At 42.5% G+C, this 15,653-nt stretch overlaps 1 protein-coding gene and 1 long non-coding RNA gene across 2 annotated transcripts in view; one reads left to right on the top strand and one right to left on the bottom strand.

The window, feature by feature from the left end:
- The window catches only part of LOC134343507 (uncharacterized), a 40,304-nt gene that overhangs the window by 9,002 nt on the left and 15,649 nt on the right, over positions 1-15,653 (bottom strand). The gene's annotated exons all lie outside the window — the stretch shown is intronic.
- Positions 1-15,653, top strand: part of LOC134343506 (myozenin-2-like) — a 46,421-nt gene that overhangs the window by 16,078 nt on the left and 14,690 nt on the right. Inside the window, exon 5 of the mRNA XM_063042234.1 lies at positions 422-605. Within this exon, the coding sequence (XP_062898304.1) occupies positions 422-605 (184 nt within the window). The remainder of the gene's footprint in view (positions 1-421; positions 606-15,653) is intronic.

Here is a 15,653-nt window from a genome sequence, read left to right as displayed (position 1 = left end):
CGAAGCTAATCAGGGAACAATTTACAATGACCAATCAGCCTGCCTGCTACATCTTTGGACTGTGGGAGGAAGTTGGAGCACTTGGGGAAACCCATGCATTCCACAGGGAGGATGTTCAGATGCTCCTTATGACACCGGAATTGAACTTTGAACTCCGGAATGTCCCCGGCTGTAAGAGCATTTTGCGAACCACTAGGCTACCGTGTGCCCATTATCAATTTATCTTCGATTTTGAACATTAATTTAATCACTTGTCCAGTTACAAACTTCTCACAGCAAAACATATTTTCAACGACTGATTCACTACCCATTCTAGTACTTCAAAAGATATTATGCTAATAACTTGCTGATCTACTCTGCATGGTTACACCAATCATGTCAAGGTTCATGAATATAGTATTTACTTTGCCCATCTATGTAGGATACACAGGGCCACTGAAGGAAATTCCACCTGAAAAATTTAATGCAACATCTGTACCAAAATCATATCAAACACCATGGGAGGAAGCTATTGCTGATGATCCAGAACTTCTCTCAGCTTTACATCGCAGAATGCCAGAGCTTGAGCCAAGGGCAGAACTGACAGAATACAAGACTTTTAACAGGTAAATCACATTCATTCAAAGAGCAATCTGCTTCCACAAAGGTTACTATTTCAAATAATAATACTTAACAATCTGTTGGTTCTTGTGTTAAAAACCTGTCTGTATACATTACTATCTACTATAATTAGCTGAAAGATTCAAGATTCAAGACCGTCCATTTGTCATTCTTCAGTACCCAAGTGTAAAAGAAAGCAAAGTGATTGTCAGTCCAGATCCGATGCAGCATAAAAAAACCACACAAGTGGAAAGAACACAATAAAAATCACAAAAATATAAATACATAAGATTAGCTTAAATACATAGACTCATTGTCTGTACATGAATTGACATTAGGTACAAGAGTATCTGTACATAAGGTGACTCTGACAGAAAATGATAAAGTAGTGGTGGTGATCAGTCTGACAGCTTGAAGGAAGTTCATTGTTTTTGAGTCTAGTGCTCTGGCGTGAATGCTATGTAGCCACCTCCCTGATGGGAGTGGAACAAACAGCGCATGAGTAGGGTGGGTGGGATCCTTCATGATATCACTGACCTTTTAAAAGGATGTCAACAGCTTTTAAAATGAAGTGTCTGCAGAGAAGTAATGATCCATTCATTAATCCATCTGCTCTTTCAGTTATGGGTCTGTCACATGAAAATTCAGTGGCTCCCAAAGACTAGCTGAATTCTACTGAATTCTTTATTACACTTGCTGCATCGGTAGAGAGTATTCAAAAACACCAGGCAAGTCTGGATCTGAAGGCAGCTCTGGGGGTTGTGGAGGAGGGAGGCCTGAGGAATCAGAGGATTGGGGATCAGAAGAGGGATAACACTTGACTGTTGGCAATTGTTGAGACTGTGACTTATTAAATTCAGGACAATAAGAGAGATAACACTGAGTTAGGCAGAAATTGGCTGTTCAGGAAGTGGAATAGCCAGTGAATCTAGGGGTTGTGAAGTCAGGAAACTGTTGTTAGATGAAGATCACTGAGTTAGATGACAGAACAGGTTTGAAGGGTTGGGGTTCAGTACCGTGCTAGTGTACTGAACTAGGTAGCATAAAAAGAGTCTGTAAGCATTATATGGATGTGTGGAGCTAAGTGTAGCTTAGGACCCTATCCAGCTTCCTTCATTTACCACAGTTGACAAAGATGAATGTAGTGGGAATATGGAAAGGATATGGAAGTGGGGGTGAGTGGGATGGAGAAGGCAGGAGGACTGAGTTTCAGGAGAAATAATGGATACCTCATTCTAAATAAGATCTCACACACACACACACACACACACACACACACACACACACACACGTGCAGAACATGGAATTATTCTAAGCACAATCCCAAAGCTGCTGAAGTTCAAACTGCTTTAACCCTTCAGATGTATTGCAGGAACTGCACTCATCCAGCACCAGTGGAATTCTCTGTTAATAGCAGGTTCCACTTGCATTGGCAGTCAATATTGCAAAAGTAATTAATCATAAGATATTTTGATTTCCAACTTACATTTTTGTGATTTTGGTGCTAAAAGTAAAAATAAAGTGCCAAGACTTCTAGGTATATATATAAAGTTCAGGAATATGCATTCATGTGGTGTTAGCTGATACATTTATTAATTGTCCTTGTCTCTCGAAATGTTTTTAATTCAGTCTAAATCTGGTTAAAAGAGACAAAATAATATTGAGTTTTAAGTCTCCATTGAAATTTGGCAAACTACAGACACCATAGGGATAAAATATTGCTTCTTTGCTGTTTCTTTGGACACCATATTGACACTAATTCCTGAAGAAAAATGAGGCTCTGTTTTTGAGCTGTCTGCAGGTGTCTCATTGAGTATCACTGTCTGGATTACTCAGCTCCTCCATTCATTTGTACTTAGTGTGTTACAACTGTAATTAGACTGTGATTTATATATTTAAGCTGCCTTTCAACTGTATGATTGTTGGATAACTATTTAAAAGACTGCTTCGAAATTGAATGACACATCAAAGTGGCAACCAAAATAGTATCTTATCTTCCTCCGCTAGTTATGATTCTGCAGGAGAGAAATGGAGGAAGATGTTGAAAATTGCATGCTGCGCGGCATCATTATCCTTCTTAAGTTTCTTCTTCTTCTCTCTCTTTCCTGCATGGTCAGACCTACAGTGCTTTCACTCTTGTGATTCAGCAGACCTATTGCTTAGTGAGGTCAGTAGACTAATATATAATCAAAGGCAGAGATTTATTTGCAACATGATTTAAATCTACAGATATTAAGATAAAGAAATTGCTCTTACTCACCAATGGATTGTTTTCTTTGATTGTTAGAATAGTTACATACTTCAGTGGAACTTTCTGTTACTTAAACAAGAAAGAAATACAGAAAATCTGGTAATATTTTCCACTTGGGATAAAGGTACTTTCTGTCTCCAAGGCAGTCAACCGTGCTTGAGGGTGACTCCAATTCTGTTGGTTCCGAGATGATTGCTGAAGCCAAGCATGAGACTCTCAGATACTACAGTAGGTGCCTAATGCACCCAGTGGGTGGGTAGTTTTAGAGATGGGACACTGGTGCACTCCGTCCACTTCTTACATTGGATTTCAGTGTGTGGCTTACAAATGATCTTGAGGTTCACAATGCCATGCCAAACATCACTTTTCCATTTTGAACAATCATGTGCCAGGGATTTCTGTGAATCCGTGAAAATGTTTCATATTTCAGAGGCATCTTAAGAATAACATGAATTGTTGCTTCTATGACAATCATTTGCTATAAGGTAATTTGGAACGGGGTGCCTGTTTTGAGAGTTGGTTATCAGACATGTAAATTGTATGGCTGGCCAATCAGAGTCAACTGAAATCAATCATGGGGTGCTGGCCTGGGAGAGAACACTGCAGTTGATTTGATTTTTTTTAGCCCTAGAAGAGGATGAGGCCAGTCATCCCATCCAGTCTGCTCTGCCATTTAATCATGGCTGATTTATTATTCCTTACATCTCCATTCTCCTACCTTCTCCCCATGACATTTTCCTGCCAGAAGACTGAAGGTTTTGAGGCAGAATTGGTGGCATTTCTTTAGTGATCTGATGTTCCTGTTGTAAGTTGTCCAAGTTTCTGAAGTATTGCAGGGCACAGGGATCAAGGTGGAGGCTGTAATCTTTCAACATCCTTTTTCTCAGATGATCAAAGGCTATGCTGTAACGTTAGAGCCTATGATGGATTTCATCACCTGTGCCTGTATTCATTCACAGATGGGTCCCATAATAGGGGAAGTAATTCACATTTTCTTGTGATTGGTCTCTATTCTTGTTGGTGACATTGTGAAGCAGAGATAGATTGGTACAGGATCTTTGTTTCAGGAATGCAATATGTAAGGAACTTTCTCTCCTATGCTGTTGTGAGCTCAAACTCTAAATATGCAGGAATATGAATGTCATCTGTGTATTATTGTGCAGTTTGTACAATGGGATGACTTTGGTTCTGAACAAAGTCAACACAGGTTGAATTGCTTTCACTTTGCTTTGTTGATTAGTTGTATTTCAGTGAGAAGTTGGGTTGAGAAATGTGTCAGTGTGATGATGAAATGCTCCTTGAGGCTAGTTGATACTATTATTAATTCTGTTTTGGATCTGTTGAGTAAAACTGTAGTTCTTAAGGCATTGTGTTGTAAACTTAAGATGGAGACAAGGTTCTGTGAACAGACACATTTAATAGGGAAGTTCAAAAGTCAGTATTGACTGAAGATATTGAAGGCTTTTTTGAGGTCAAAACAACCCATGCATGGGTATTGGTGCTGTTGCCTTCATTTCTCTAACAGTTGGAAAACAATAAGGATCATGTCCATTGTGTCTCCAGATGGTTGGAATCCTCAGAGCAACTTGGAGAGGAACTGTTTGGCCACTACAGCAGGACACTTAAGCCGATTACTGGCCTCTACATATCCTATGCCAGACAACAAGAGATTCCTCTGTACTTACCAAAATTGGATTAGTCTCTTTTCTTAAAGATTATCAGATTGTGACACATCTGAGGGATTCCGTCATAGCTCCTTTTCCCAGACAAGGGAAATACTATTTTGAAATTGAGAAAATTTTCCAAATGTTGGAAATTTGAAATAGTTTATATTATTTTAATATTACAAAGGATCTTCAACTTGTAACAATGAAGAACCTTTGTCTTCCCTCAGATGCAGCTTGACCTGCTGAGTGTTTTCAGTGCTGAACCAGATAGTTTGGATTCAAGAGAGAAGGATAGTCTTGGCTGTGGAGCCCTTGAAAGTATTCCTTCCAGTAGCTCAAGTTCTTTTTCTGTCCTTTGGAAGCTGATGTTCATTTGTGTCTCAGCAGGGAAGACCCTTGGATGTTTGGACCTAAGATGATTTTGACAGAGCTGAAGAATGAAAACATGTCATGATTATTTATAAGTTATGGGACTTTCTGCATATTTTCTGCTTGTCATTAGTTCATTAGGTCACTGTTTCCTGTTGGACTCAATCTTTGTTAATTCCATTCCCCCTGAGGTGTATCTGAACTTTCAATCCAAGAACTTTGTGCATCTGCAATTAATCACTCCCTGCAATTCTTGTCCAAGTGTTTTCTGGTAGAGAAGAAAAGAATCTCCACCCAGGTGCAAATCATGGTGCTTGCCAGGAAACTCCAGGAATCATCTTCAGTGATTGTGGATTCTGGAAGCACTGACTTGGAAGAGTTATCTTGGTAGGGTCTTTAAGACATCCAATATTAAATTCCTTGCAGCACGTTTTCTACTTATGCCATTATTTTTGTTGCCAGGTTAATGGACATCACAGAATAGATTAGGCCGTGGTCAGGCCAACACCTATGATACTTATTATGGTGCCAGTGATATGAACATCCTTGTGGTTGGAAATTACATAATTTACCAGTCCCTTAATCCATGATTTTTTTTGTGGTGGTTACTCTGATGAAACATGGTGCTGATTGTAACAGTACTGTGCTCTAAGCATTTTGTCAAGAGGAGGATGCTATTGAAGTTTAAATTTCCCTACTCCCTGTCAATAATCATACCTTGCTAGTGGTTTGAATCATCCAACCCTGATACAGATGTATCAGTTTGTCTCACTCTGGGATGTGCTCCAGGGATTTTCAAGGCCACATCCACACTTCCATGGTTGGGATATATTTGCTAAAAAGCACATTGCCAGTTCTGTGTTAGTGAGAACAGGACAGTAATGAAGCAATCACTGATCTCACTCTGTGATCCTAAATAAGGTTATGCATGATGACAAAGCTCTGCCCATGAAAACTGTGTCCCTCTTCTGATCTACTATTCCACAAGAATGTTCCTGAACTGGCTATCTCCTGCACTCAGGATGGTGATGTCATTTTCAAACAGCCTGATCTCCTTGGATTTTATAGTGGAGTGTCATGTTGTTGCTGTCCAATGAGGGTCCTAATGTTCCGCATCCTGTCTTCAGGTTAAGGATAGAACATTGTGTCTTCATGACATCTTTACTTGTGGGAAGGGTATTCTACACCAGCTGCAGCACAGCTTTGACAGTGACATGCGATTAGATGCCAAAAATGTCCAAGATGACAGGACACTAAACTCATTAGTGGACAGGCATAACCACACATATATATATATATATATATATATATACACACACACACACACACACACATGAACACACACACACAAACCACCTATTTCAGTATATTCCTCTACTCTTTGCTCCCTTCATCCCTCCTCAGAATTCCTCCCTCAAAACCTCCCACCTTCCACCTCTCCGTCTCACCCTAATAATCAGTACCCTCCTTTCTTCCAGTTCTCCATGCTCCATCCTTCAGAATGTCTCTCCATTCGATTCCCCTTGCCCTCCCAAGGGCCTCAGGTTCTTGCTTGCTCTCCAACCCGAAGTAAAGTGCAATTCCCTTGACGAAATGTTGGGCTGAGTGAGGTGGATGATGTCTGCAGACATCAGCAGGTGCTGTCTTAGGGTGTTGGAACAGGGGAGTGAGCCCAAAGAGGAGGCCAGCCTGGGACTCCATTAAATCTTAGCTATTCCCCTTCATCCATCCCCTTCCTTTTAGACTGTATCTTCTTCATTTCCCTCTTAGATTTCCATGTCTCTCCTCAATTTAGACCTTTCCACTTTCCCCCAGCCCAGTGCCTTGAAGCACGTCAGGATGTAGTATGCCTTGTGCTATCTTGGTACCAAGATAGCTTCCCATAATAATTTACAGAAAATGAGAGTGTAATTTTGTTTGATGTTGTCTGAAACCAAGAAGTTTTACTTTGCCCTAACATTCAAATATGTTGGCCAGTATGAAATAAAGTGGTTATCTTCTCAGTCATAGACATGCTATAATAATAAAGATGTATTTAAGTAATCTTGGATCCCAAAGTCCACCAGATATAAAGTTTATCCTTTGGTTACTGCCTTAAGGATGTTGCTCTGAGCTTACCAATGCATAACACTCAAACTATTTTTGACTTCTTAAGGAATAGATTTTAGTAAGTTTATTAAATAGCCTCGCCCAGTATGCATACCTGCTCTTTATCAGTTAAGCTTTAAGTAGTAAAGATGTAGTATCAACAATAAAGGTACCTCTTTCCAAAGATATATCTTTATAACAGGCTTAAAAATGTTTAGCTTTTACTTAATAGTTTAAAATATTTTTACATTTTTGCAATGATTCAGAATATATATTCCATATTAGTACAATATCACTCAAATAATTATGGCATTAACAAGATACCTTGCCTCATGTACTTCAGTATAAAATTAAAATGCTTAGATGAAACCCATTTTAAGTTATTGCTATTTTAACAACATAGTCAAGCAAATATAACTTTTATCTGAGAACATTCATGTGAGCTACTTTTGCAACATCTGAAGTGTAATTACTTTTGGTTGGTCCCAAATCCAAAAGAGATAAACTTCTTGATAAACTTGGGAACTTGGCTTCCCTTGTAAAATCAGAAGTAACAAGTCTGGGTGTTGACCTTGACTTAGATTTGAATTTTACATCCCACGTAAAGAAAGTGACCAGGGCAGCATTTCTACACTTACAAAATATTGCAAAATTCTACTGGTTTCTGTTACATAATGACGCTGAAAAAACTAATTCTCGCCTTTATATCGAATAGACTAAGTTACTGCAATGGGCTTTATGCTGGTCTTCCGAAGCAATCTATTGACAAACTTCAACTCATTCAGAATGCAAACAACAGGAATTCTGCAGATGCTGGAGATTCAAGCAACATACATCAAAGTTGCTGGTGAACGCAGCAGGCCAAGCAGCATCTATAGGAAGAGGCGCAGTCGACGTTTCAGGCCGAGACCCTTCGTCAGGACTAACTGAAGGAAGAGTGAGTAAGGGATTTGAAAGCTGGAAGGGGAGGGGGAGATGCAAAATGATAGGAGAAGACAGGAGGGGGAGGGATAGAGCCGAGAGCTGGACAGGTGATAGGCAAAAGGGGATACGAGAGGATCATGGGACAGGAGGCCTAGGGAGAAAGACGGGGGGGGGTGACCCAGAGGATGGGCAAGAGGTCCCTCTACCTCTTGCCCATCCTCTGGGTCCCCCCCCCCCCGTCTTTCTCCCTAGGCCTCCTGTCCCATGATCCTCTCGTATCCCCTTTTGCCTATCACCTGTCCAGCTCTCGGCTCTATCCCTCCCCCTCCTGTCTTCTCCTATCATTTTGCATCTCCCCCTCCCCCTCCAGCTTTCAAATCCCTTACTCACTCTTCCTTCAGTTAGTCCTGACGAAGGGTCTCGGCCTGAAACGTCGACTGCGCTTCTTCCTATAGATGCTGCTTGGCCTGCTGCGTTCACCAGCAACTTTGATGTATGTTGCTTCATTCAGAATGCCACTGCTAGTCTTTTAACTAAATCCAGAGTGAGGGAGCATTTTACTGCATCCTGACTACTCTGTACTAGCTTCCTGTATCTTTTAGAATTGATTTTAAAGATCTCTTAATTTCTTTTAAAGCTTTCAAAGGTCTGGGATCAGAGTACATCACAGAATCGTTTTTGTTTTATAATCCTCTTAAGCAGGGTTTGCAGGCTATTACTTCCTACAAAGCAACACCTAACATCATGAATGGCTGCGATGCTTCACTCCCTCGTGAGCTCAATGCACTTCATGCACGCTTTGAAAGGGACAATAAAACTACATTTATGTGAATCCCTGCATCATCTGGTGACGTGTGATCTCTGTCTCAAAGGCTGATGTCAGAACATCTTTCAAGGGGGTGAACCCTCATAGGGCATCAAGCTCTGATGGTGTACCTGATAGGGCTCTGAAAACCTGTGCCAACAACCTGGTGGAGTGTTCAAGGACAACATCAATCTCTCTCTCAGTGCTGTAGTTGGCGGTTCCCACCTGCTTCAAAAGTGCAACGATCGTACGAGTGTCCAAGAAGAGCAGGTGAGCTGCCTGAATGACTATCACCCAGTGGCTTTCACATCTACCATGATGAAGTGCTTTGAGAGCTTGGTCATGGCTAGAATCAACACCTGCCTAAGCAAGGACCTGGACCCACTGCAATTCGCCTGTCGCCACAATAGATCTACAGCTGATGCAATCTCTCTGGCTTTCCACTTGCCCTTGGATCACCTGGACAATAGCAATGCGTACATCAAGCGGCTGTTTATTGACTACAGCTTAGTATTCAACGCCATCATGCCCTCAGGTCTAATCAAAAAGCTCCAAAACCTGGGCCTCTGTACCTCCATCTGCATCTGTATACTTGATTTCCTCACCAGGAGACTGCAATCGGTGTGGATTGGAAAGAACCTCCTCCTCACTGACCATAACCACTAGCATACCTCAAGGATGTGGTTTAGCCCATTGCTCTGCTCTCTCTATAGACACACAATCTATAAACTTGACGATGGCACAACTACTGTTGGTAGAGTTTCTGATAGCGATGACCGGCCATACAGGGGTGAGATAGATCAGCTGGTTGAGTGGTGTCACAGCAACAACCTTGCACTCAACATCAGTAAGAGCAAGGAACTGATTGTGGTCTTCAGGAAGGGGAATTCAAGGGAACACACACCAGTCCTGATCGAGGGATCAGAAGTGGAAAGGGTAAGCAGTTTAATGTTCCTGGGTGTCAGCAGCTCTGAGGATTTATTCGGCACCCTGAGGATCTATTACAGAGAAGGCATGACAACAATCATACCGCATTAGGAGTTTGAGGAGAATAGGATATGTCACCAAGCTACTTGCAAATTTCTGCAGATGTAACATGGAGAGTATCATCATCTGGTAAGGAGCGGCCACTGCACTGGATCAGATAAAGCTGCAGAAAGTTGTAAACTCAGCCAGCTCCATCACAGACTCCCCAGCATCCAGCACATCTTCAAAATGCAATGCCTCAAAAGGGCAGCATTCACCATTAAGGGGCCAAATCACCCAGGGTATCCCCTCTTCTCATTACTACTGTAGGTTTTAGTAAATAAAATGGCAAAAGCGTTTTACATAAGGGAAAATGTAACAATAACAATTTGTCAACTAGGCATGGAACATAAAGCACGTTAAAAAAATTCACATCAGACCAGCCTCTTAAAGTGAAACCTGACTCCATGTTCGTGGCTGTGAATTATGCATATGTTTCTACCCCTTGTATTAACGGACATAGGTCCCCCCTGGAATTTACTAAAACTGGCACTGTGAGCCTGTTCGGAGCTTGGGATGGGCTGCCTAGACCAGGTCTGATGTTGCATAGCTGAAGTAACAGCAGGTACCTCCGGCTTGTCCAGAGGTGTGCTGACACGCTCGTGGTCATGTCGTGATGCCAGGGGCATGGTAGTGGAATCCTCCAACTCTTGGTGGGCTGGTTTAAGGTGACTTCTGAAATACATTCGGGTTCACCCCTCTGATCCATGGTTAAAGTCTTTTCTCTCCATTCCAAAAGGCGGATGGGCCATCAAAGGGAAGCCTAAGATGTGTTGGTGTGCATAATGGCGGACAAAAATGAACAAGGCGGAGTGTAGGTCAACAGGAACACAAGAATGCTGTTCGCCATGATGGGAGGTAGGAATAGATGAAAAGGAATTGAATTTACCAAGGAAGTCGGAACAAGGCAATCATGGCATTAGGAATAAAATCACCTGCCACTCGTAATGGCTGCCCTTTTACCAACTCAGCTGTGGACTGCAGAGCCATTTTTGGAGCCATTTTGGAGCCCAGTAGGACCCATGAGAGACAATCATGCCAACACTCAACCATCAGAGAAGCTCTCAGAGTAGCCCTTAAAGGGTGGTAAAACACTTGCACAGACCATCGGACTATGGGTAATACATCATTGCATGATGTATCCTAACACTCACAGCCCAGGGGTCTGAAATAATTTGGGGACTGCGACCAAAGGAAATATCAAATGGGGTGCCAAACCGAGCAACCCAGGACCTAATGAATGCTCAAGCCACATCTGTGGCCATCATCGATGCTAGAGAACAACCTCTGGCCACCTGGTGGTATGATCCATCATGGAAAGAGGGTGCGTGAAACTGCAGGAGGGGGCAAGGGGACCAACCAGGTCCACAGTGACATGGTCAAACCGTCATTCAGGGACCTCAAGAAGTGCCAATGGCACCTGGATATGTTGGTTAATTTTTGCCTGCTTGCACCCCACACAGGCTGCAGTCCAACCACCCACGTCCTTTCTAAGGCCGTGCTCCACAAACTTCAACGCAATCAGTTTCTGTAAGGCCTTCCAGCCCGGATCTGAGAGGCCGTGAATGGAGTTAAAAGAAGAATGCCTCCACTTTGTGGGCACTACGGGGTGAGATTGACCAGTGGGACATCACACAGGAGAGAAACCTCAGCCTCCCCAAACTTAAAGACAGCCAGCTACAGCCCTGTGACTGCTGTTTGGTGAGCCTAGACCTCTTGGTCAGTAGCTTGGTTAGCTGCCACAGTCAGCCCTGATATGTGTGGCCTCAGCAGTTGGCCATGAGAGGCAATTGGCCACGGTGTTATTTTTCCCCTTGATATGTTGTATACTAGCTGTGAGCTCTGAGATGTAGGCCAGCTGACATCGTTGCCGTACAGACCAAGGGACTGATATTTTGGCCACTGCATGCACGAGTGGTTTGTGGTCAACGAACACTATGAAATGGAAACCCTCTAGTAGAAAATAAAAATGGCAGACAGGTGGAGACTGAGAAGCTTGCAGCAAATTCGCTGTACTTTCTTTTGGGGGTTGGAGTTGCTGGCTTATGAAGGCAAGCAGCTGCCACACAGCTCTGATCGACTGTGCGTGCACAGCACCCACAGTGTAGTCTGATGCGTCAATAGTAACACCTGTAGGTGCCCCAGCCAGCAGGTGTGCCACTAGCGTCATGTTGGAAAGAGCTCATTTGGTGTCATCAAGTGCTCTTGTCACCTCTGCTGACCGGTCAAGCTTGTGAATAGGGACACTGACTTTATACTTCATACTTTATAGTTTATTGTCGCCAAACAATTGATACTAGTACGTACAATCATCACAGCGATATTTGACTCTGCGCTTCCCGCTCCCTGGAGTACAAATTGATAGTAAATATTGAAAATTTAAATTATAAATCATAAGTAGAAAATAGAAAATGGAAAGTAAGGTAGTGCAAAAAAATTGAGAGGCAGGTCTGGATATTTTTATAGGGTACGGCCCAGATCCGGGTCAGGATCCGTTCAGCAGTCTTATCACAGTTGGAAAGAAGCTGTTCCCAAATCTGGACATATGAGTCTTCAAGCTCCTGAGCCTTCTCCCGGAGGGAAGAGGGATGAAAAGTGTGTTGGCTGGGTGGGTCATGTCCTTGATTATCCTGGCAGCACTGCTCCGACAGCGTGCGATGTAAAGTGAGTCCAAGGATGGAAGATTGGTTTCTGTGATGTGCTGGGCTGTGTTCACGATCTTCTGCAGCTTCTTCCAGGCTTGGACAGGACAACTTCTGTACCAGGTTGTGATGCACCCTAGAAGAATGCTTTCTACGGTGCATCTATAAAAATTAGTGAGGGTTTTAGGGGACAGGCCAAATTTCTTTAGCTTTCTCAGGAAGTAAAGGTGCTGGTGGGCCTTCTCGGCAGTAGACTCTGCTTGGTTGAACCAAGTCAGATCATTTGTGATATTGACCCTGAGGAACTTAAAGCTTTTGACCTGTTTCACTTGCGCACCACCGATGCAAATTGGGCCGTGCGGTCCGCTACTCCTTCTGAAGTCAACAACCAAATCCTTCGTCTTAAGGGCACTATACAAGAGGAGAATAATTTCAGTAGCACGTGGAATGAAGAAATTCACCATACCTACAACCTCTTGTGGTTTTATTGTAGTGGGGGTGGTGGGAAAACCATCATAGATCGTAGTGGTGACTTTGGATGGGAGGGGTTTTGCACCTTCTGCAGATATGCCACGGCTGAGAAAGTCAATGTTGACAGCCCCAACTGGCACTTAGCAGAATTGATAATCAGCCTGCGGTGGTTTAAGTGCTCAAAAAGACAAAATAACAAGTAGGATAGACAAAGGAGAATCGGTGGATGATGTGCACTTGGATTTTTAGAAGGACTTTGACAAGGTGCCACGTGAGGCTGCTTAGTAATATAAGAGCCCATGATAGTAAAGGAAAGATACTAGCAAGGATAGAGCATTGGCCGATTAGCAGGATGCAAAGAGTGAGAATAAAGGAGTCTTTACTGATTAGCTGCCGGTGACTAATGGTGTTCTGCAGGGTCGATATTGGGACTGCTTCTTTTTACATTATATCAATGATTTGGACATAAATCATTCATGGAATTAATGGCATTGTGGCCAAATTTGTGGACAATACATAGATAGTTGGTGGGCAAGTAGTGTTGAGGAAGCAGGGTGTCTGCAGAAAGACTTAGATTAGGAGAATGGGCAAAGAAGTGACAGAGGGAATACAGTGTCAGGAAGTGAATGGTCGTGTACATCGGCAGAAGGAATAAAGGTAGAGACTATTTTCTAAACAGGGAGAAAATTCAAAAATCCAAGGTTCAAGGGACTTGGGAGTCCTTGCGCAAGATTCTCTACAGGTTAACTTGCAGGTTGAATCTGTGGTGAGGAAGGCAAATGCAATGCCATTACTCATTTCGAAAGGACTGGAATATAAAAACAAGGATGTAATGCTGAGGCTTTACATTGGTGTAAAGACATTGGTGAGGCCTCACAGAGTATTGTGTGCAGTTTTGGGCCTCTTATCTAAGGAAGGATATGTTGACATTGGAGAGGGTTCAAAGGCGGTTTAAGAATATGGTTCCAGAATAAAAGTCTAATCATATGAGGAGTGTTTGATGGTTCTGTGCCTGTTCTCACTGGAATTTAGAAGAATGGGCAATCTTCATTAAAACCTATCAAATGCTGAAAGGCCTAGATAGAGTGGATGTTTCGAATGGTAGAGAAACCTAGGACCGGAGGGCACAACCTCAGAATACAAGGACATCTCTTTAGAACAGAGTTGAGGAGGAATTTCTTTAGCCATAGGGTGGTGAATCTGTGGAATTCATTGGCACAGCTGGCTGTCATTGAGTGTTTTTAAGGCGGAGTTTGATAGATTATTGATAAATCAGGGTGTGAAATGTTATGGGGAGAACTGGGTTAAGAGGGAAAAATGGCTTAATTCTGCTCCAATGTCTTATGGTCTTAAAATGTAATTTTCATATTTTTACACATATTCTTGCTAAAATTTCCATTTTTGTCTTCTCCAGGTTTTCTGCCAGGTGTTTTAACAAATGTTTAAGAGTTAAAGAACAAAAGGAAGTGTGGGACAGTCAGTCATTATTGAGATGGGAAGGACAAGGCTTTGAAGAAGCGTGACTATAAATATGAAGATTTAGATTTCAAATCTTTTACCACCATGAGGTTATCAAAAAAGTGTTCAGAGATTTCAGAGCTTTGATGAAGGGTAGCAAATGGGATCTGATCAGTAGAGCATGGGAAGGGTCAGATCAGCATCTAGAATGAAGGTTTTAGCAGCAGCTGGGTATGGGCAAGATCAGGGGTAACTAATGTAAACAATCACTTGTTGGCAATTGTGAAGGCACAGGCTGTGAATATTTTGTTTGTGGATGTGCCACTGGGAAACACAGGGGAGCAAAAGACACACAGAATCATGCACTGCTGAACTGGTCTTTGCCCTCAAATTTAGCAATGGTAAGGTTAAAGACATGGGATCACAGGTGAATGAATTCTGCAGTGGGGTGGAGATTCAATGATACAAAAATGGTACAAGGGATAGGAGAGGTAGAATCAGAAGTCAGGAAGCATGATTGTTAGTGAGGTACTTGGTCCAGGTACTAATGGTGTTCAGCCGATGTCAGGATTGAAAAAATAAATGTGTGAGGATATTTTGATGGTCCTGGGGTTTAGAAGAATGAGGCTGTGGGGCGGGGGGGGTGGGTGGGTTCTCACTGAAATCTTTTGAATATTGAGTGGCCTAGATAGAGTGCACATCAAAAGGATATTTCCAATAGCGGGGAAGTCTAGGTCCAGAAAGCACAGCCTCAGAATACAGAACAGAGGTGAGGAGGAATTCAGAGAGGGTGAATCTGTGGAATTCATTACCACAAGCAGCTGTGGAAGTTAATCATTGGGTATAGTTAAAGTAGAGGTTGATATATTCTTGATTAGTTAGGGTGCCAAAGGTTACGGGAAGGAAGCAGGAGAATGGGGTTGAGCGGGATAATAAGTCAGTCATGATCAAATGGCAGAGCAGATTTGATGGGCTGAATGGCCTAATTCTGCCACAATATCTTATGGTGAAAAAGTTTTGTTAACATTTAAGTGGTGTTTGGGGGAAATGGTAGTCAGGGCACCTGTTTAGTGATCATAGATAAAACATGAGGTAAGTTTGAGTCAAGTCAGCAGATTGACAGTCATTGTGGTGTGGGATCAAGCTGACAGATCAATGTTGAATGCTAGAGAATAAATGTGAGTCAGTCAGGTAACAAACAAACAGTGGTAGGATTCACAAGGCACAGCTGGGTAAAGATTTATTTTGAAGTGGACCTACAGGTCAAAAGAGGTGGTGGGGTGGATATACACCTCTACCAGAGGAGATGTAAGGTGTTCCATCTCACAGGTCAATCTCAAGCAAGGTGTAAC

This window comes from Mobula hypostoma, chromosome 3 (genome assembly GCF_963921235.1).
Source record: "Mobula hypostoma chromosome 3, sMobHyp1.1, whole genome shotgun sequence".
Taxonomy (NCBI): Eukaryota; Metazoa; Chordata; class Chondrichthyes; order Myliobatiformes; family Myliobatidae; genus Mobula; species Mobula hypostoma.
The sequence above is the reverse complement of the archived record's forward strand: the minus strand, read 5'-3'. Positions and strand labels throughout refer to the sequence as shown.